Here is a 20824-nt window from a genome sequence, read left to right as displayed (position 1 = left end):
GATGTAATGATGACACCAGTGTCACGTGATCATAGAGACAGAGAACTGGAAAGGAACAGACATCAACCAGGGTCTTGGGGAAATGTCTGCACAGATCAAGCTGCAAGGAAAGAGTTCTTCCAGAAAGTTCCGCTTACACTGGGAGGTTACTAAGATCACACATTCACAGGTTCCATTATCTCTCTCATCCAATCTACTGTATTCACTGACACCAAACCTCCTTTATCGGGACATACCTAGTGGTTAGTCAGAGAGAATACATCATCAGATAAGGTTTTGAGTGAATGTCTATACAGAAATAGCTGCAAATAAAGAGCTCTTCTAGAAAGTTCCATTGACACTGAGAGGTGAATATGATCCAACATTCACAAGTGTCATTATCTCCCTGTCTGTCAATGTCACTCCTGAACAAACCTCGATCATGTTCCTATTTGAAAGCTGCCAGTGATTGTGAATGGACCCTGTTCTTTATAAACAGATTCAATCTCACTGCTGCTATTGCATGAAGGAAGCTTCCCAACAGGGAGAGAAATGGGGGACAGATGGAGTTCAGATCTGACATAACAATCTTGTTCGAATGGTAAAATATTATTCATTTACTTTGGGGGTGTTTAATGCAGGAGAAAGTGAGGACTGCAGATGCTGGAGATCTGAGTCAAAGAGTGTGATGCTGGAAAAGCACAGCTGGTCAGGCAGCATCGAGGAACAGGAGAGTCGACATTTCCAGCATAAGCTCTTCATCAGGAATGAGGGGATGGCCCAAGGGAGCTGAGAGATAAATGGGAGGGGGGATTGGGCTGAGGAGAATGTAGTTAGGAATGCAATAGGTAGATGGAGGTGGGAATGATTGTGACAGGTCAGAGAGGAGGGTGGAGCAGATAGGTGGGAAGGAAGATGGACAGAAAGGACAGCTCAAGAGGGCAGTGCCGAGTTGGAAAGTTGGATCTGGGATAAGGTGGGGGGAGCGGAAATGAGGAAACTGGTGAAATCCACATTACTCCTGGAGAGTTGGAGGGTCTCAAGACAGAAAATGAGGCTTTCTTTCTCCAGACATCGGGTGGCCAGACTTTGGTGATGGAGGAGGCCCAGAACCTGCATGTCCCTGGTGGAGTGGGAGGGAGAATTAAAGTCTGGATCAATGGTGCTGGAAGAGCACAGCAATTCAGGCAGCATCCGAGGACAGGCAAAATCGACGTTTCGGGCAAAAGCCCTTCATCAGGAATAAAGGCAGAGAGCCTGAAGCGTGGAGAGATAAGCTAGAGGAGGGTGGGGGTGGGGAGAGAATGGCATAGAGTACAATAGGTCAGTGGGGAAGGAGATGAAGGTGATAGGTTAGGGAGGAGAGGGTGGAGTGGATAGGTGGAAAAGGAGCTGGGCAGGTCGGACAAGTCCGGACAGGTCAGGGGATCACGCCCCCCTACGACCCACCCTCCCATCCTAGCAATTTCCCCTGCCACCGCAGGAACTGTAAAACCTGCGCCCACACCTCCTCCCTCACCTCTATCCAAGGCCCCAAAGGAGCTTTCCACATCCATCAAAGTTTTACTTGCACATCCACTAATATCATCTATTGTATCCGTTGCTCCCGATGCGGTCTCCTCTACATTGGGGAGACTGGACGCCTCCTAGCAGAGCGCTTTAGGGAACATCTCCGAGACACCCGCCCCAATCAACCACATCGCCCAGTGGCTCAACATTTCAACTCCCCCTCCCACTCTGCCGAGGATATGGAGGTGCTGGGCCTCCTCTACCGCCGCTCCCTCACCACCAGACGCCTGGAGGAAGAACGCCTCATCTTCCGCCTCGGAACACTTCAACCCCAGGGCATCAATGTGGATTTCAACAGTTTCCTCATTTCCCCTTCCCCCACCTCATCCTAGCTTCTAACCTCCAGAAACTTGATCCCCTGACCTGTCCGGACTTGTCCGACCTGCCCAGCTCCTTTTCCACCTATCCACTCCACCCTCTCCTCCCTGACCTATCACCTTCATCTCCTTCCCCACTGACCTATTGTCCTCTATGCCACTCTCTCCCCACCCCCACCCTCCTCTAGCTTATCTCTCTACGCTTCAGGCTCTCTGCCTTAATTCCTGATGAAGGGCTTTTGCCCGAAACTTCGATTTTGCCTGTCCTCGGATGCTGCCTGAATTGCTGTGCTCTTCCAGCACCACTGATCCAGAATCTGGTTTCCAGCATCTGCGGTCATTGTTTTTACCTGGGAGAATTAAAGTGTTCAGCCTTAGGGTGGTGGGGTTCCTCAGTATGTGTGTCCCAGAGATGTTCCCTGAAACATTCCGCAAGTTGGCATCCTGTCTCCCTAATGTAGAAGAGACCAGATTGAGAGCAACAGACACAGTAGATGACATGTGTGGAAGTACAGGTAAATCTCTGTCAGATGTGGAGGATCCTTTGGGGTCTTGGAAGGAGGTGGGGAGGGTGTGGGTGCAGGATTTACACCTCTTGTGGTGGCAAGGGCAGGTGCTGGGAGTGGAGGGCGGGTTGGTGGAGGGCGTGGACCTAACAAGGAAGTCACGGAGGGAATGGCCTTTCTGGAATGCAGACAGGGATGGGGAGGGAAATATATTCCTGATGGAGGGTCAGTTTGTAGTTGGCAGAAGTGGTGGAGGATGATGCGATGTATCTGGAGGTTGGTGGGGTGAAAGATGAGATCCGGGGGGTTTCTGTCCTTATTGAGATGGGAGGGGTGGGGTTCAAGGGCAGAGGTGTGGGGAGTGAACAAGATGCACTGGAGGGTATTGTCGACCACGTGGGAGGGGAAATCGTGGTCTTTGAAGAAGGAGGCCATCTGGGATGTACTATGGTGGAATTGGTCCTCCTGGGAATAGATGCAGCGGAGATGCAGGAATTGGGAATGAGGGATAGGACTCTCAGTATCCTTGAGCCACCCCCTTATTTCTGATGAAGAGTTTATGCTCGAAGCATCAACTCTCCTGCTCCTCGGATGCTGCCTGCCCAGCTGTGCTTTTCCAGCAGCACACTCTTCGACTCGGGTGTTTGGTGCAAGCTAAATGTGATGACATTGTAAATATTCTGATTAAAAACATTCATTAATTCCTGAGCTGAGAAATACTTTCACTTCCAGCCTGATTACAGGGGTCAGGAATGATGAGTACAGTTTCCTTTCTCACTGAGCTATTCCAGTGCCACGTTGTACAATTTAATGTGTAACTCCAGGAACATTCTCATGGTTTCCAACCCCTTCTGTGCTGAGCTGTCAGTCTCTGATTGGTCAGCAGGAATTTGGACATCATTGATACTCGAGTCAATTGGATCTGATTTCAATGGTTCCTTCCTTCTTCACAGTCTACTGGATATATTGACAGTAAGACTTGACACCTTATCACTCCAGACACGGGGAGAGAGAGAGAGAGAGAGAGAGAGAGACGGAGAGACGGAGAGGGAGAGGTAAGGAGAGGAGCAGGAGAACCCCATCTTAACTGTGAAACCTGGACACTGATGCTGAATCATTTTTGTTGTGTTTCAGGTGAGGGGAAAGAAACTTCACTGCAGACATGATGCTGCTGATGGGATTGGTGCTGAGTACATTGATCGTCAGTGATGTTGCAGGTAGGGTCAGCCTAACATTGTGTGTGAGGACAGGTTAATGCTGTGAACTGAGGGGTTAATGGATGTCCTGTTGTGTGAATGAGAGAAAACAGACAGAGATGGTACCTTGAGGAATCTCTGAAAGTGAGCAATGACCGAACCATTGACATGTGTTTGCTATTCTACACATTCCACATTCACTGTCTGCCCACTCCCCATATGGGCACAGCATGCTTCACCATCCCACCTGATTTTACTGCCCCTCCCCCTCCTGTCTGTCTGTGCCCAGGGCACATGGCAATGCCCAGCCCAGCTTTTTCTCTTAGTCTGATCCCACATTCCTGCTCATTCCCACTCTCATCCCACTTTCCTACTCCCTCTCCATGAATTCATTTTCCACTCAGACCAAACCTACTCTCCTGCTCACCACTCAAATGCTTTAATAGACTCCCACAGACTAATCCCTTTCTATTCTCACCCACAGAGACCCATTACTGACCCACTCAATCTGATCCTATTCTCACATTTCCTCCTCAACCGTATCTCATTCAGTTATCTCCAGCTGTGCTGACTCCCCGTGTCATTTAATATCCAAATCAATCAAACCCCACTATCCTGCTCACTCCCCATAGTCATTAATATTCACCCAGTCCAATCCTCTTCTCCCCCTCATTTCCAATACACTGCCATTTTTAAGAAGCTCCCTCAGTCCCTTTTTTAAGAATTAAAGATCTCTTGCGCTCAGTTTATGGCTCAAGATTGCACCGCCCCCTCCCCCACCACACTGGAGGAAGAGCACTATCTGTGAAAAGGTGGAAAATGAGGCCTCATAAATACTGATGGTGGCTAAGTGACAAGTGTTTGAAGAACTGACCAGGGTCTTGCAATTCTGAATGGGGATGGGAATGAATGAAGTGGCAGAAATATGAGGTGATAATGTGAACAACATGGAAGTCTGAGAGGATAAGGGAAAGGCAAACTCTAACATGATTCTTGGAAGGAACAGAAGGAATTGGGAAAGTGTGGGAAATGGGACAGTTGAAGGGACTCAATGTGGAGTGAGCTCTCATTTTGGGAAGAAACAGGAGAGATATCAGAAACACTGGTATTGACCATGGCATCATCAGAACAGGACAGACAGAGAAACCGAATGGAACAGACTCCGTACAGAATGTGACATGGGAATAAGTGTAATGATGGCATCAGTGGGAGCTGGGGCATTTATCCAGTTCTGCCATTGACAGTGTCACCTCAGAAACAGAAATGTTGAGGAAGGGGGCAGCCTGAGTTTAACCATGAAGGCAAATGATGGGTGAACATTTGGAATTAAGTTGATATTATTTTAAGTGGATTTATAAAATATAACCTCATCACTAACAAATTGATTGAGGAATTCATGAGAATGGCCTCTTCCAGAGTGTTGAGAATGTGAACCTTGCCATTACACAGTGTACCAGAGGACTGTACAGCCCCATTGGGGGGAATGTAGACAAGCCGAAGGGAATGAAGTGATTTGGTGGTAGTGTTGGAGGAAGTGATCAGAATGGTAGGAGACCTCTGCAGGAAATAAACACTGTCTTTGACTAACTGGACTGAGCAGCTTGTTTCTGTGCTGCACTTTCTCTGTATTTCCACATAAACAAACATCGTGTGTGTGAGGTTATTGCAGTCAGGTGGGAAGTCTCACTCTGAGGCAGGCGCCATTGACCATGTGTTCACTAGTTCCTAGACGCATGAAGGGGAAATGAACTGTGAATGATGTGTTTATTGCAGCTTGTTATAATTTGCAGCTGATCATCTGCCTACACATCATTCACCACATTCGGATCAGAACCTTGAGAAATGTAGTCCCCTGGCCAAAGGGCGTTGTTCTGATGACTTCATTTATTTTGGTTATTGCTACAAGTTTGTTCCTGAGAAAATGTCTTGGATTGATGCTGAGGTATGTCCTTGGAATCTCCATTGTAAGGTATTGGGGTTGTTCCTCAGTGTTTATGAAATGACTGAACACAAAATGAAAGAAAGTTTTTGTATATTTCTGGACATTTCTGAAGCCATGTGTTACATTACCTGGGTAACGTCAACTCCAAAATATTCTAAATTAAATGGTGAGGGCAAGGAGTTGTGTCATCTGCCAGATCCAGGGTCCCTTAACAAAATAATTTTGCCATAAATGAAAAATGTTTTGTATGAATTGTATGAACCAAGTTTTAAGATTGTCCTGTAAGAATTTTAACTTCAGAATTTTCTTCTTTGGATACTTCTTGTCAAAACGATTTTCTGTATTCCAGTCGAATATACTGTGACTTTACCCATGTATTATTGTAATGATGCTCATTAATATTCGGTGTTCTGCTAAATGTTCTGCAATCTGTCCCACTAAAACATGTGTTTCTCCAATGTGAACTAGCTTTAATACGATTGAAGAATTTGGGCCGTTATTTGTAGAATGTGAACTTTCCTTCCCTGTATTGGGTATAACGCGATTGCAGCCCCATTAGTTTAAATATTGCGGCTGTTGCGCAATTTTCTTACAACATGAGAATGAAACCACCGTGTTATATCAGAACCAACTTGTATTAAGCTCAACTTTGAAGTCGGTCCCATAATTTAAAGATAATTGCATTCCAGAGACAGAAAGGTGATTCAAGGAACTAAATGTCTTTCAGTTATGAAGGTAACTCTGAGAAAGGAAGTCTGTTTGCTATTAAAATGCTGAGAGGAATAGATATTGCTGGGGAGTCTCCAACCTGCTCGACAGGATTTCCTCAAAACCCCGGAGCATTGGATGCTGAGGGGTGACATTATGGATATTTATAAAATCATGAGGACTATGGAGAGGGTGAATACCCAAGCTGTTTTTCCTTGGGGTTGAGAAGTCCAAAAGGAGAGGGCATACGATTAAGGTGGGAGGGATTGATTTAAAAAGGACCTGAAGGGGAAGCATTGTGCGTGTATGGAACGAGCTGCCATAGGAACTGGTGGAGATGTGTGCAATGAGAAGACTTAAAAAGCATTTGGATGGCATATAAATAGGAAGGGTTCAGAGGGATATGGGCCAAGTGCTGACAAATGGGACTCTGTCAGATGGGGATGTCTGCTCGGCACAGACGGGTTGAACTGAAGGCTCTGTTCCCATGCTGTATGACTCTGTGACAAGTGGGTAAGGTGGTAAAGAAGGGTTACAGTCTGCTTATCTTCATCTGTGGGGGCACTGGGGATAAAACTGGGCAAGTCACTTTGCAGCTGAATAAAACTTCAGTTAGGCCGCATTTGAACTATAGTGTGCAGTTCTGGTTGCCACACGATAGGAAGGATGTGAAGACTTTGGAAAAAGTGCAAAAGACGTTTATCAGGATATTACTGCATTGGAATGTAAGGAGAGGTAAGACAAACTTGGATTGTTTTCAGGAGAGCATCAGAGGCTGAGAGGTGACCTGGCAGAAGGATCTAAAATTATGAGAGACATGGATATGGAGGATAGTCAGAAGCTATCTCTCAGTGTGAAAGTGTCAAATATTGGGTGGCATAGATTTCAGGTGAAGCGGGAAAGTTTAAAGGATATGTGCAAGGCAAGTTTTTTTTATACAGAGGGCAGTCGGCACCTGGAACACACTGTCAAGGGAAGTCATAGATGCTGATACGTCTTCGAGCTATTTAGACAGGCACATGACCAGGCAGAGAATAGAGGAAACCTCCTAAATGCATGCAGATGGGAGGAGTCTAGAACGACATCGTGGTCATCACAGAAATGGTGGGCTGAAGGGCCATTCCCTGTGCTATATTGTTCTGTTCTATGTTTGGATTTGTATTTAAATGTTGTACCTTCCACTGGAGCTGTAGCAGGTAAATGAAGTGGGAGAATGTATTTAGAGCTTTTAGTGGTTTGGATTTCCATGTTATTTTACTTTTCGCATTGTTTTTGAAATTATTATAATTATGATAGATTGAATAACAATCTCAGATAATAAATCTGTACATATGCATTGCATTTCCTGTCCACACTTTGAGTCAAATTTTATAATGGGAAAATACTTAGGCATAGGTAATAGAAAGATTAGTGCCTGTACTTATCTCTCCCAGGATAATTAACAAATTACAGTAAACCAATCCACAGCAATGAAATAGGATATCTTAGGACTCAATTTTAAACTCTCATATATCATTTCACATTGCATTAATGAGGAGGGGATGTGGCCTTATTTTCCTCTCTCTCGTCTCAGTCCTGGAATGCACCCGTTCTGGTTGACTCTCCCCTCCTTTCCTGGGGGAAGCTCCCTGAGACTCCCAACCTGCACTCCAATACTCAGTTTCAGCATAACCCCAGCTCTCAGCGATACCCAAGATCACCAAGCTAGTCTTACCCTGGGATTCCACACACTCCACCCCCAGAACCAATCTTCCTCAGCTCCATCCAGTAAACACCGCTTGTGAGCTTTTCAATCCCCTTGCTCTTAGCTGAACTGAAGTATTCATGCTCATGGGCTTGTTGTGAGGCCGGACCCCAGCCTCTAACACAGAATCAGCAACTTTCTCATTCCCAGGATTTCTCCTGAATCAAACACTGAGCTGCCTGTTAATTCCTGAACTTCTCCCTGAGTTTGGTGGAATAGCACAGAGTGATCCAACTCGTATAGAGTCCCCGACACAGATTCTGTGTTTTCAGCTGCCTTCCTGCAGTGCACACAGTTACAGCATTGCTAAAATAGAGTTGGCTTCAGTTACTGACTGTCTCCCATGTTCCCCATCTTTTCTAACCAACCTTCAAACTCCTTCAGTGACTCTCACATTATTCTGAGTGACTGATTGAAAATCTAACAACATGCCCCCCTCCTAATACTGGACAGAATTAATGTTTTGAACATTTAGAAACTGTCAATTGTAGCATCCTTAAAACTGAGTGTACCCCGAAGGTTGCATTCTCCTGAATTCTGGATATGAGTACAAATTAAATGCAATAAATTGTAATGGATTCCAGCGCAGAGTCCTCATTCTGAGGGAATAAATTTCCTTCTATTTTCAACATTCATTTTCAATCTGCATTCCCCTCAGGCTGAATCTTATGTTTATTGGCTAAGGGTCAGTTTCATTGAGTCTCATGGAGGGTTTCCTTCTTTGAAGCTGAGTGAGATCTCTTGTCCTGGGGCAGGGCAGAAAAGGGAAATCTGGCACCTCCCCTTTGCAGACAGGGACCTGGAGTTCCTGGTGGTGGGAAGGTGCAGAGTTGGGATGTTAACTACCCCCAGCACTGGCAGTGGAAACTATGATACCGTACCCTGCCAGCCCACTCCAATGTTGCCAGCCAGGTCAGTGGACTCTCTGCCATCTGGAGGAATGCCCAGCAGTGTAGGAGAGAGGGCAATGGTCTTCTCCACCCTACCAGGGTAAGTGCCATCATCTTCTCTCATGTACCTCACACATTCTCAACCCATGTATCCACCTCCCACCAAGGCTCATACTCTCACTGTACATCAAAGACCAAAGAACAATATAGCACAGGAACAGGTTCTTCGGCCCTTCAAGCCTGTGCTGGCACATTTTGTCCTTCCGTACTAAAACTGCCCTCACTAACAGGATCTGTATCCCTCTATTCCCTTCCCGTTCATGGATTCATTCAGGTGTTTCTTGAATACAGCTATTGTGTCTGCTTCCACCACCTCCTCTGGCAACGTGAGCCAGGCACTCACCACTCTTGGTGTGAAAAACCTGCCTCACACATCTCTTTTAAATCTCCCTCCCCCTTGCACCTTGAACATGTGTCATGCAGTAACTGACCCCTTCACCCTGGGAAAAGCTTCATACTTTCCACTCTATCCACATTGTTAACAATCTTACAAACTTTTATCGGGTCACCCCTCAACCTCCTGTGTTCGAGTGAAAACAAACCCAGTCGATCCAACTTTTCTTCAAAGCTAACATCCACGATACCTTTGCAACATCCTGGTAAACCTTTTCTATGCCCTCTCCAAAGCGTCCACATCCTTCTGGTAGTGTGGTGACCAGGACTGTATGCAATACTCCAAGTGTGGCCTAACTAAAATTTTAAAAAGCTGCAGCATAACTTCTCTATCCTTATACTCAATGCCCCTTCCAATGAAGGCATGCATGGCACAAGCCTTTCATACTACCTTATCTACCTCCTCTGCCACTTTCAGTGATATGTGGCCCCGCACACCCAGATCCCTCTGCATCGTCATCCTTTCTGCCATTCACTGTTTAATTTCCATTTGCTCTTAGCTTTCCAAAATGCATCATCTCACAATTTTCTGGATTAAACGCCATCTGCCACTTTTCTGCCCATGTCTCCAATTGATCTAACACCTGCTATTTCCTCTGACAATCCGCCTCACTTTCTGCAATTCCACCAATCTTCGTATGGCCTACAAACCTACCCGTTAGACCAGCTACGTTTTCCTCCAAATAATGTATGCACCTCATGAACAGCAGAGGTCCCAGCAATGATCCCTGTAGAACACCACAATCTCAGCCCACCATTCCAGAAAGCATCCTTCCACCACTACCCTACCACTGAGGTGACACTCACAGGACAGTAATTTCTTAGATTATCCCTGTTATCCTTCTTGAACAATGGAATAAAATTGGCTATTCTCCAGTCCTCTGGGACCTCATTGGGGTCAAAGAGGATACAAAGATGTCTGTCAACACTCCAGTGATTTGTTCTCTTGTCTCCCTCAACATTCTGGAATAGATTCTATCAGGACTCAGGGGCTCATCCACTTAATACTTTTTAAGAAGCATAATACAACTTCCTTTTTAACAGTAACTTGGCTAAGAAACTCAATACTCCCTTCCATGAGATCATCCTCCACCAGTTCCATCTCTTTGGTGAATACTGACACAAAATATTCATTTCGGACTGGACCTACCTCTTCTGGCTCCACAAGTAGACCCCTTCCTGTGTCCCTGAGTGGGCCAACCCTTTCCATGGTTACTACCCTCTTGCTTTTTATATATGTACAAAAAGCCATATCTTCTCCTTAATCCTGTTTGTGAATGCCTTTTCATGACTCCTTTTAGCCCTTCTAATTCCTGGTTCAAGTTCTTGCCTATTTTCCTTCTATACTTCAAGGACTTCCTCAGTTCCCATACATACGCTTCCTTTTACTTTTTGACCAAGGTCATAACGTCCCTGGTCATCCACGGTTCATGTAACGTGTTGTACTTATCCTTTATTCTTCCAGGAATATGCTACTCCGGAATTCTTATCAACTGACATTTCAAATACTCCCACGTATCCGATGTACATTTACCCTCAAACAGCTGCCTCTAATCCACATTCTCCAGTTCCTGCCTACTGATGTTGTAGGTCACTTCCCCCAATTTAACAGCTTCACCTGAGGACTGCTGTTATTCCTATCCATGAGTATCTTAAAACACACAGTATTATGGTCACTATTCCCGAAATGCTCCCCCACTGAAACTTCACTCACCTGGCTGGACTATTTCCGAAAACCAGGTCCAGTATCACCCCTTTCCTGGTTGGACTGGTCACAAATTGTGTCAAGAAACCTTCCTGAATGGTCCTTACATTGAACGGCAGAGTACATTCAAAGGCCCAAATGGCCAATCCCTGCATCAATCTTCTCTGTTTGTCTGTTTCCATCCAATTAGGGTCAGTGAGTGAGCACTCAGACAGAGAGCCAACAGGCTGAAGATGCAGCCTGGTGCAGTCCAGCAGCTGGTGTGTGTCCCTGAGCACACAATGTCTTTGCTGCAGCATTACAATGGTAGATGTCAGTGTGTTGCTGAGGTGCAGCATTGAAAGGCAGAAGCACAATGTAATGGGATTGGAGATGTACCATGAAGGATTTTGGACACAGACACGTCAGATACTAGTACTTGCAGACATGGGAACATTTTGCTAGTGCCCATGGAAGATGCCAAGAGATATTTGAGCGAGATGTCCAATGTGAAGGTCCTAACGGAGCAAGCAGTGAATTGAAGTCGCCAGTTACTCGCTCTCCGTGTTCTGAATTTTCAGCATCTTGTTTACTCCTGGCCAGTGGTAGGATGGGACGCTGCAGGTCAATTAGGCAAGATGTGCACTTAACAAGGGTTAGTCCTCCTTAATAAGTGAGACAATGCTGCTCCTTTAACAAGGTTAAGTTGTCCTTGGCTTTTTTCAAAAGGGGTCATAAAGGCAGAGGTTCCGATATGCCTGGAAATATCTATTTGAGAAGGTATTTAAGTATTTCTTTTAAAACAGTTGTACAGTGAAAGGGAAGAGCCAGTTCTCCCAGTTCAGGGTCTGGTTTGGTTTGGTTTGAGCAAGCTGTCTGTCTGAAGCTGCTGGTCAAAGAAAAAGCTCCATGCTGACCCTCTCTCTCTCTCTGACATCTCTCTCCTGTCAGAACCTGTGTTTGACTTACCTGTTTTGCCAACAGGATGCTTAAGGGATATTGCAAGTATTTGGAACAACATTATTAAGTTGCCATAGAGTCGATTGGGTTTTCAGATGGATTACGTTATTTGAAATTTTGTTCTCTTCTGTTCGTATTTCACTCACTCGTGTAAATAAGTTCTGTTTTATTTAAAACTGAGCCCCATCACTCTTGGAATATCCACATAGACCTGCTTAATACAACCAGCAACGTTAGGGTCTGGGTTACCTGCTTGAAATGTTTTGAGGGCGTCTGGCCTGGTCCATAACAGATTGGGGGCGCTTTGCAGGATTTATTCTATTGTTCCAATTTGGGATTCGGGTTACTGGACTCATAGGAAGCAAGTGCTACGTGTCAGTGTCTTTTGTTCCAAGTGTTGAATTCGGTTGGTTTAAAGAGTGCTTGGTGCAGTAATGGTGCTTGCCGTCACTCAGAGTTTTCTGGGGGTGGAAGAAGTGACTTTTGGGGGTTTTACAAAAGGTGGAAACGGAAAAGCTGCTGGGATTAGCAGTCAAGCTGGAGTTGGAGCTGCCTCCTTACATGAGGAAAGGAGAGATAATTACATCAACAGCTCAGCATTTAAATTTGCAGGAAACACCATCTTTGGAGATGACTAAAATTCAACTGAAAATGAAACAACTTGAGTTAAAGGCAAAAGACAAATAACAAATCACTTAATCAGAACAAAAAAAAGAGAGAGAAGAGAGAGAAAAGGAGAGGGAGGAAAGGAAGAAAGAGAGGGAATTTGAACTTCATAAATTGGCACTTGGACAGGAAAGTCAGCTGTAAAGGATGGAGATGAAGGCTGAGGGTCAGATTAGTCAGGAAGAGTGTGAGGATGAGCAAACCCATGACAACCAAAGGCCTGTTCGGGATCTGATTAAATATATTCAAACATTGCCTAAATTTGATGAGAAGGATGTAAGAGCCTTTTTCATCTCATTTGAGAAGGTGGCTAAAGAAATGAAGTGGCCAGTGACCATGTGGGTAATGTTGATCCAAACAAAACTTGCAGGTAGAGCTCATGAGGGCTTTGCATCACTATCAGGGGAGGTATCTCGGGCATATGAGGAGGTGAAGACAGACACTGTAAGAGCATATAAGCTTGTGTCACAAGCCCACTGACAGCATTTCAGGAATCTAAGGAAAGATCCTAGTGAAACCTACATTGAGTTTGAAAGGATCAAACAAAGTAATTTTCACAGGTTTGCTCTATTTTTAATGCCCTTATCGATCTATGATGCTTTTTGAGAATCAATTATTTTGGAGGAATTCAAAAATTCACTTTCTGAGTTTGTGAGAACTCATGTGGAAGAGCAGAGAGTTAAAACGGCATGATGAGCAGCTGAAATGGCTGATGATTATGAGCTGGTTCATAAATCAACAAAAAAAAAGTACTACAATTCTTGGGATTGAGTGGATTTTATCGGATATCCATGCCGAATTTTAGCAGTGTGGCTGCTCCACTCTCTGAACTGCTAAAGAAAGTCAAGAAGTTTCAATGGACAGCAAACTGTCAGAAGGCATTTGACAGTCTTAAAGCTGTGTTAACCACTGCCTCAGTGTGAGCCGCACCAAATTACACAAAACCATTCAAGATGAGTATCGATGTGAGTGAAATGGGTGTTGATGCTGTGCTCTTACAGGAAGACAACGAGAAGACAGAAAGATCTATCAGTTATTTATCAAGAAATTGAACATTCTTCAGCAGAAATATTCAAAGTTGAGAAGGGAACTCTGAACTTGATGTTGGCGTTACAACATTTGAAAGTTTATATCACCAAGTTAAAAATTGCACAACACCAGGTTATGGTCCAACAGGTTTATTTGGAAGCACTAGCTTTCGAAGCGCTGCTCCTTCATCAGGTGGTTGTGAAGCAGGACCATGAGACACAGATTTTACAGCAAAAGATTACAGTGCCATGCAGCTGAAATACTTTAAACACACTCAGATGAAGTCTCTCATCTTTTCGAATGGGTTTGTTAGTTTTGGTCATTGAGTTTGTAAATCCCAGAATTCCTTTCAAGTCACATTCTCAAGATAGCTTCAGGTTTTCTAACAAAAGGTGTCCTCTCAGCTCAGATTGTTATGTTACCAGTAATGTATCTGAGACAATCATATACACTGATCAGAACCCACTGACGTTTGTGGCGAAATTTAAGGACAAAAATTCCAGATTGCTTAGATGGAGCTTGTTGTTACAGCCGTTCAATTTGAAAATGGTGCATGTGTCAGGACAGGAAAACGTGATTGCCGATGGGTTGGAGGAGAAACAGAGACATTCGGTGACAGGAGCAAACAGACTGAAATGGAATGTAGTCGTGCATGCTTGCATGTTGATCGTCAATGTAATGTATCTGCGTATTGTAGTGTACTAACAATTTAATATTAAGGGGTTTTAAAATGAAGCCATCTTCGAATATTGACGGATTTTATTTTAGGGGCAGGAGGTGTGACAATGCTGCTCCTTTAACAAGATTATATTGTCCTTGGTTTATTTCAAAAGGGGTCATAAAGGCAGAGGTTCTGATATGACCGGAAATATCTATTTGAGAAGTCTTTCAAGTATTTCTTCTAAAACAGTTGTACAATGAAAGGGGAGTGGCCAGTTCTCCCAGTTCAGGGTCTGGTTTGGTTTGGTTTGAGCAAGCTGTCTGTCTGAAGCTTCTGGTCAAAGACACAGCTCCATGCTGACCCTCTCTCTCTGACATCTCTCTCCTGTCGGAACCTGTGTTTGCCTTGCCTGTTTTGCCAATGGGGTGTTTAAGGGATATTGTAAGTATTTGGAACAGCATTATTATGTTGCCATGGAGCTGATTGGGTTTGCAGATGGATTATGTTATTTGAAATCTGGTTCTCTTTTGTTCATGTTTCATTCAGTAATCTGTAAATAAATTCTGTTTTGTTTAAAACTGAGTGGTTGGGCCAGCCCCATCACTCCTGGAATATCCACGTAGACCTGCTTAAAACAACTGGCAACGTTAAGGTCTGGGCTACCTGCTTAAAATACTTTGAGGGGGTCTGGCCTAGTCCATAACACAGGCAACTTACTCCAACCCAGTGAGAATCTCACTTCATTGTTGAGTAATTTGTTTAAAGTTGCTGGACCTCTCACATGTTTCTGCCACATTTCTCACCATATCCCATGTGGTTCAGGCCCTGACAAGATTCTGCCCTTCTCCATCATCCATTGTCTGTGCATTTGAGCTTGAATCTGAATCACGTATTGTGTAACTTTACAATCCCCACAACAACAAACTGATAAATTCCTAAGAACCCATCACTGAGTCACATGATCTCCTGAGAATACGATCTAAAGTTGACAAGCATCGATGTGCTGTGGTCTGTCATTGTGAGAAATGTGTTGCTGTCAATGTGGTCACTGCACAGTGACATGGACTGCAGTGACTGTCCACATTTGGATTGACAGCTGTGTGTGGATAAAACTTGGGGAGAACAGGAAACACAATGTCACAGACAGAGCGTTCGAGCACAAGCCCAGCCCAATATCAGCTGTTACACAGAAGCTGCTGACATTTCTATCTGATGGGTTGAAGCCACAATGAGATTGTTCCCAAATCCTCAGCCTCAGTGTGGCACCATTCACTGAAGTTTGGAGTCAGCCCATATCAGGTCCTTGTGTCCACGCAATCATGGGGTTGTAGTTTTATTGTCTTCATAAGAGTTGCAATTTAGAACCTAGTGAATTGTCTCATTCTAATAGCTTTTATAAAAACGTTAACAAGTGACAAATTGACTTTGTAATTTACTCCCAAGCTGCACTGCCGAAACCTGGCTCCAGGCGGCCATCTTGCTTCCCTGCACTGGATGGAGCAGAATAATGTTCTTGCAGGAATGATACGTAACTCCCAAAATAATGATGTCCCAACTTGGATCGGTTTGAGTGACATCCACAAGGTAATGTTGCTCCTGTTATTGCATCATATTATTAAGGTGAGAAAGTTACATATTTTTACATGATCTGATTTTACTTTCTTAGGAGGGGACTTTCCTATGGAATGATGGATCTGCATCAGATTTTATGTTTTGGGCTAAAGATGAACCCAGTCATAAAAATCCAAAGGAGAACTGTGTGCACGCTTTCTTAAGTAAGTCAATGCATTGCAGTGTGATAGAAAGGTAGATTATTCTACACTGAAATCCCACTGACTATTCCTATTACCTGAAGTCTTTGGCATGGTCCTTGAGACTGCTTAGCCCTGTGGTGAGTCTTTGCTGTCCACGTACACAGGAGATTTCAGTCCAGAGTAAAATTAGGAAGTCTCCCAGGATATTTACAAACTCTACACCTTGTCTGTTCTTATTCCTACCTATCATAATCTGCCTGGTTTACTCTGTCTATCTACAATGAGATAGACTCAATTGTCCTTTATTGATGAAAAGCACACTACAAGTCGAAGTCTGAATAGGATTACTTCACAAGCTTACTCTTGTACTTAGAATCGCAAGTGCCCAAAAACCATGGACCTGTCCAAGGATCAGACTGTAACATGTGGTCAGCCTGCTCAATTTTCACCTCCAGCCGGTGATCAGACAACCTCTTTCCTGAACAAGCTCACCATCGCCCTGGGGCTCATTCCCTTATACTCCATTTCCTCGTCAGCAGCCAGTGTGATCAAACCTTGACACTGTCCTACCTTCAGTGATTTATCTTCCACTCAGTAAGATAATTGCTTGTTTTCTCTGGAAAGTTAAACTTTAGTAAACTTTGACTTCAGGCCAATCTGTTCAGGTTGATCATAGAAGCTATTTCCTTGCAGCATTAATGTCGTTTAATGAACCGTCTGACATTTAAAGAGCATAACCTTGTGGCGAAAGTGAGGACTGCAGATGCTGGAAACCACAGTTTAGATTAGAGTGGTGCTGGAAAAGCACAGCAGGTCAGGCAGCATCCAAGGAGCAGGAAAATCAATGTTTTGGGCATAACCTTGTGGCTTATTGACAAAAGGTGACCACTCCTCCCGTGCACTCTGGAATAATTCCACAGAGGCTGGTATCCCCATCACCAAGTCACCTATTATTTCCAGCTGGAGAGACCTTAATATTGATCCAGCTCCCTCAAAGTCAGCTCTCAGAGTATACAGGACATCTGACACTCCTGTTCTTACCTGTCAGCCAGGGCTCCCTGCTTGATCCAAGAGCATGGAACAGAAAACAGTGCAGCACAATACAGGCCCTTCAGCCCTCAATGTTGTGCCAGCCCTTTGTCCTACTCTAAGATCAGACTAACCTTCATTGTACCATCTTCTCTGTTGAGAGTGTGGTGCTGCAGGTCCGGCAGCATCCGAGAGCAGGAGAACTGACTTTTCGGTAAAAGCCTTTTGAGTCACTTAAGTGTCCCTAATGTATTTGACTCTACTACCACCGCTGGCAGTGCATTCTATGCACTCACCACTCTCTGTGGAAAGAACCTACCTCTGAGATCTGTCCTCCAATTACCTTAAAATTATGCCCCATCATGATAGACATTTCCACCATGGGAAAATGTCTCTGGCTATCCACTTTATCTGTGCCTCTCAATATCTTGTACACCCCTGTTATGTCACCTCTCATCCTTCTTCATTCCAATGAGAAAAGCCCTGGTTCCCTCAACCTTTCTTCATAAGACATGCCCTCCAGTCCAGGCAGCATCCTGGTAAATCATCTCTGCACCCTCTCAAAAGCTTCCACATCTTTCCTATAATGAGGTGAACAGAACTGAACACAGCTTTCCAAGTGTGGTCTAACCAGAGTTCATTAGAACTGCAACATAACCTCACAGCTCTTCAACTCAATCCTTCTGTGAATGAAAGCCAACACACCATACGCCTTCTTAACAAACCTATCAACTTCGATGGCAACTTTGAGGGATCTATGGACATGGACCCTAAGATCCCCCTGTTCCTCCACACTACCAAGAATCCTGCCTTTAACCCTGTGATCTGCAATCAAATTCAACCTTCCAAAATGAACCACTTCACACTTTTCCAGTTTGAACTCCATCTGCCACTTCTCAGCCCAGTTCTGCATCCTGTCACCATCCTGTTGTGGCCTACAACACCCCTTCGCACTATCCACCACTCCATCAATAGTTGTGTCTTGAGAAACATACTAACCCACCATTCCACTTCCTCATCCAAGTCATTTATAAAAATCACAAAGAGCAGAGGTCCAATGACAGATCCCTGCAGAACACTACTGGTCACCGAGCTCCATGCTGAATACTTTCCATCTACCACCACACTCTGTCTTCTATGGGCCAGCACATTCTATATCCATGTATCCCATGCCTCCTTACTTTCTGAATGAGCCTACCATGGGGAGCTTTATCAAATGCCTTGCTAAAATCCATGTACAGCACACACATTGCTGTACCTTCATCAATGTGTTTTGTTACATCCTCAAAGAATTCAGTAAGGTTTATGAGGCATGACCTGCCCTTCACAAAGCCATGCTGACTATTTCCAATCAAACTATGGTTTTCCAAGTAATCATAAATCCTGTCTCTCAGAATCCTCTCCAATACTTTGCCCATCGCTGATGTAAGACTGACTGTTCTGTAATTCCCAGGGTTCTCCCTATTCCCTTTCTTGAACAAGGGAATGCCATTTTTGAGCCTCCAATCATCTGGTACAACAGTGGACAGTAAGGAAGCAAAGATCATCGCCAAAGGTGCAGCAATCTCTTCCCTCGCTTGTTATAGAAACCCAGGGTATATCTTGTCTGGCCCAGGGGACTTATCTATTCTTATGTTTTTCAAAATTTTCAGCACATCCTCCTTCCTAATATCAACCTGTTCTACCATATCAGTCTGTTTCATGCTATCCTCAGAAACATCAAGGTCCCTCTCAGTAGTGAATCCTGAAGCCAATGATTCATTTAGGACCTCCTCTACTTCTTCTGACTCCAGGTGCAAGTTCCCTCCACTATTCCTGATCAGCCCTCCCCTCACTCTGACTATCCTCTTATTCCTCACGTAAGTGCAGATCGACTTATGGTTTTCCTTAATCCTACCCATTAAAGCTTTTTCTTGCCCTCTTCTCGCTCTCCTAACTCCATCATTCAGTTCCTTCCTGGCTACCGTGTAACCCTCCTAAAGCCCTGTCTGATCCTTGCCTCCTCAATCTTAAGTAAGCTTCCTTCTTCCTCCTGACTAGATGTTCCACATCCCTTGTCACCCAAGTTTCCTTCACCCTAGCATCCCTTCCTTGCCTCAGTGGGACAAACCCTATCCAGCAGTATCAGCAGATGCTTCCGAAACAACCTCCACATTTCTGTCGTGCATTTCCCTGAGAACATCTGATCCAGAATAACAGCCCAATCAGTGATCTCTTATTCTATTAAGTCCACCTGGCTGACCTCATTACAATCATTACACACTGTGTCTGTGTTAAATCAGAACTTCAGCCAGATACAGTAACAACCCTCACAATATTTAATCCAAACACTCATCCCTTCAGAGAATAGTGAAACCATCATCAAACCAATTGATCTTTCAGTAGCACAAGCTTCATATAATTTATTTTTCTTATTGTAGCTGACCCAACAAATTTAAGATTATGACAAATATCGTAAATAAGAACAAGATCATTGGTGCTCCCGATAACAGAAACCGAATCAATCACAGAAATAGCTGTCTTATTTACTGAACTCTTCTTTCTTTCCTTCAGACAAATCACTTTACTGGAACGATGCGTCTTGCAACTTGAAACTGACTTTCCTTTGCTCCTACAAACTGGTGCATCCCTGCTGCAACTAAAAGAATCTAACGCTGCTCCACGGATCCTGTCTGGGAGTGGATGTAGTGCCTCAATCTGCTTGTAGTTGCGATCACAGCCAATGAGGACTGTACTGACTTAGTTTCTCAGCCAAGAATAAAAATTGCATCATGAGTTGTATGTTTGTTACTGTGAGTCTAGTTTATAGCAGCCTTCCTGTCCCACTGATGCTTTCCACCCATCTGTCCTTCCAATGCTATACTGGGGAGGAGACAGCAGATCGGGGACATAGATAGTTTTATAATCCATTTCCACAATGTGGGTATTACTGCAAGGTCCAACTCTATTCCCCTTTGGGAATGTGCTGACTGTGAGCTTCCTTCTTGAATTAGTGCAGTGCGACTGGAACAGGTACACCCCGTCTTTACAGGGAGGGTGTTCTAGGATTTAGATACAGTGACAGTGAAGGAATAACATTCATTCCAGGTCAGGATGGAGTGTACCTTGGAGGGGGACCTGCAGTTTGTGGTGTTCTAATGCCCTTGCAGGTCTGGTTCATACAGCTCACTGATTAGGAAAGTGCAGTCAAAGGAGCTGTTACCACACTGTTACCAGGGGGTGCTGTTGGTGGAGAGAGTGCCAAGCAAGCAGCATGTCTTGTCCTGGGTGGTGTTGAACTTGTTGAGACAATTATAGAACATAGAACATTACAGCGCAAAACAGGCCTTCGGCCCTCGATGTTACACCGACCTGTGGAACCGATCTGAAGCCCATCTATCCGACATTATTCCGTTTTCCTCCATGTTTATCCAATGGCCATTTAAATGCTTATAAAGTTGGCAAGTCTTCTGCTGTTGCAGGTGGTGCATTCCACGCACCGACTACTCTCTGAGTAAAGGAACTACCTCTAACATCTATCCTATATTTTTCACCCCTCAACTTAAAGCTATGTTCCCTCATGCTAGCCATCACAATCCAAGAAAAAGGCTCTCACTGTCCACCCTATCCCACCCTCTGATCATCTTATATGTCTGTATTAAGTTACCTCTCAATCTTCTTCCTTCTAACAAAAACAGTCTGAAGTCCCTCAGCCTTTCGCCATAAGACCTTCCCTCCATACCAGGCAACATCCCAGT

General features: G+C 44.4%; 1 protein-coding gene across 1 annotated transcript; it reads left to right on the top strand.

Annotated features, from left to right (window-relative positions):
* Positions 1–3533: 3533 nt before the first annotated feature.
* On the top strand, positions 3534–19862 carry LOC148145841 (C-type lectin LmsL-like). Its single transcript, XM_087999289.1, has 5 exons — positions 3534–3588; positions 5358–5509; positions 15748–15888; positions 15971–16079; positions 19641–19862. Exons 1-5 carry the CDS (start codon positions 3534–3536, stop codon positions 19727–19729), a joined length of 546 nt encoding a protein of 181 aa, XP_087855415.1. The 3' UTR covers positions 19730–19862.
* Positions 19863–20824: the final 962 nt, after the last annotated feature.

The sequence above is a fragment of the Chiloscyllium plagiosum genome, unplaced genomic scaffold, assembly GCF_037043375.1.
Source record: "Chiloscyllium plagiosum isolate Xiang-an unplaced genomic scaffold, Cpla_swu_hap1 HiC_scaffold_23, whole genome shotgun sequence".
NCBI lineage: Eukaryota > Metazoa > Chordata > Chondrichthyes > Orectolobiformes > Hemiscylliidae > Chiloscyllium > Chiloscyllium plagiosum.
This window is presented reverse-complemented; position numbering and strand designations above follow the sequence as displayed.

What these genes read in the sequence shown, in the direction of transcription:
- LOC148145841 (XM_087999289.1), top strand. Translation starts at nt 3,534, where the DNA reads ATGATGCTGCTGATGGGATTGGTGCTGAGTACATTGATCGTCAGTGAT. An exon ending in TGTCTTGGATTGATGCTGAG is followed by an intron (nt 5,510 to 15,747) that starts GTATGTCCTTGG and finishes TTTACTCCCAAG; the next exon opens with CTGCACTGCCGAAACCTGGC. An exon ending in GTTTGAGTGACATCCACAAG is followed by an intron (nt 15,889 to 15,970) that starts GTAATGTTGCTC and finishes TTACTTTCTTAG; the next exon opens with GAGGGGACTTTCCTATGGAA.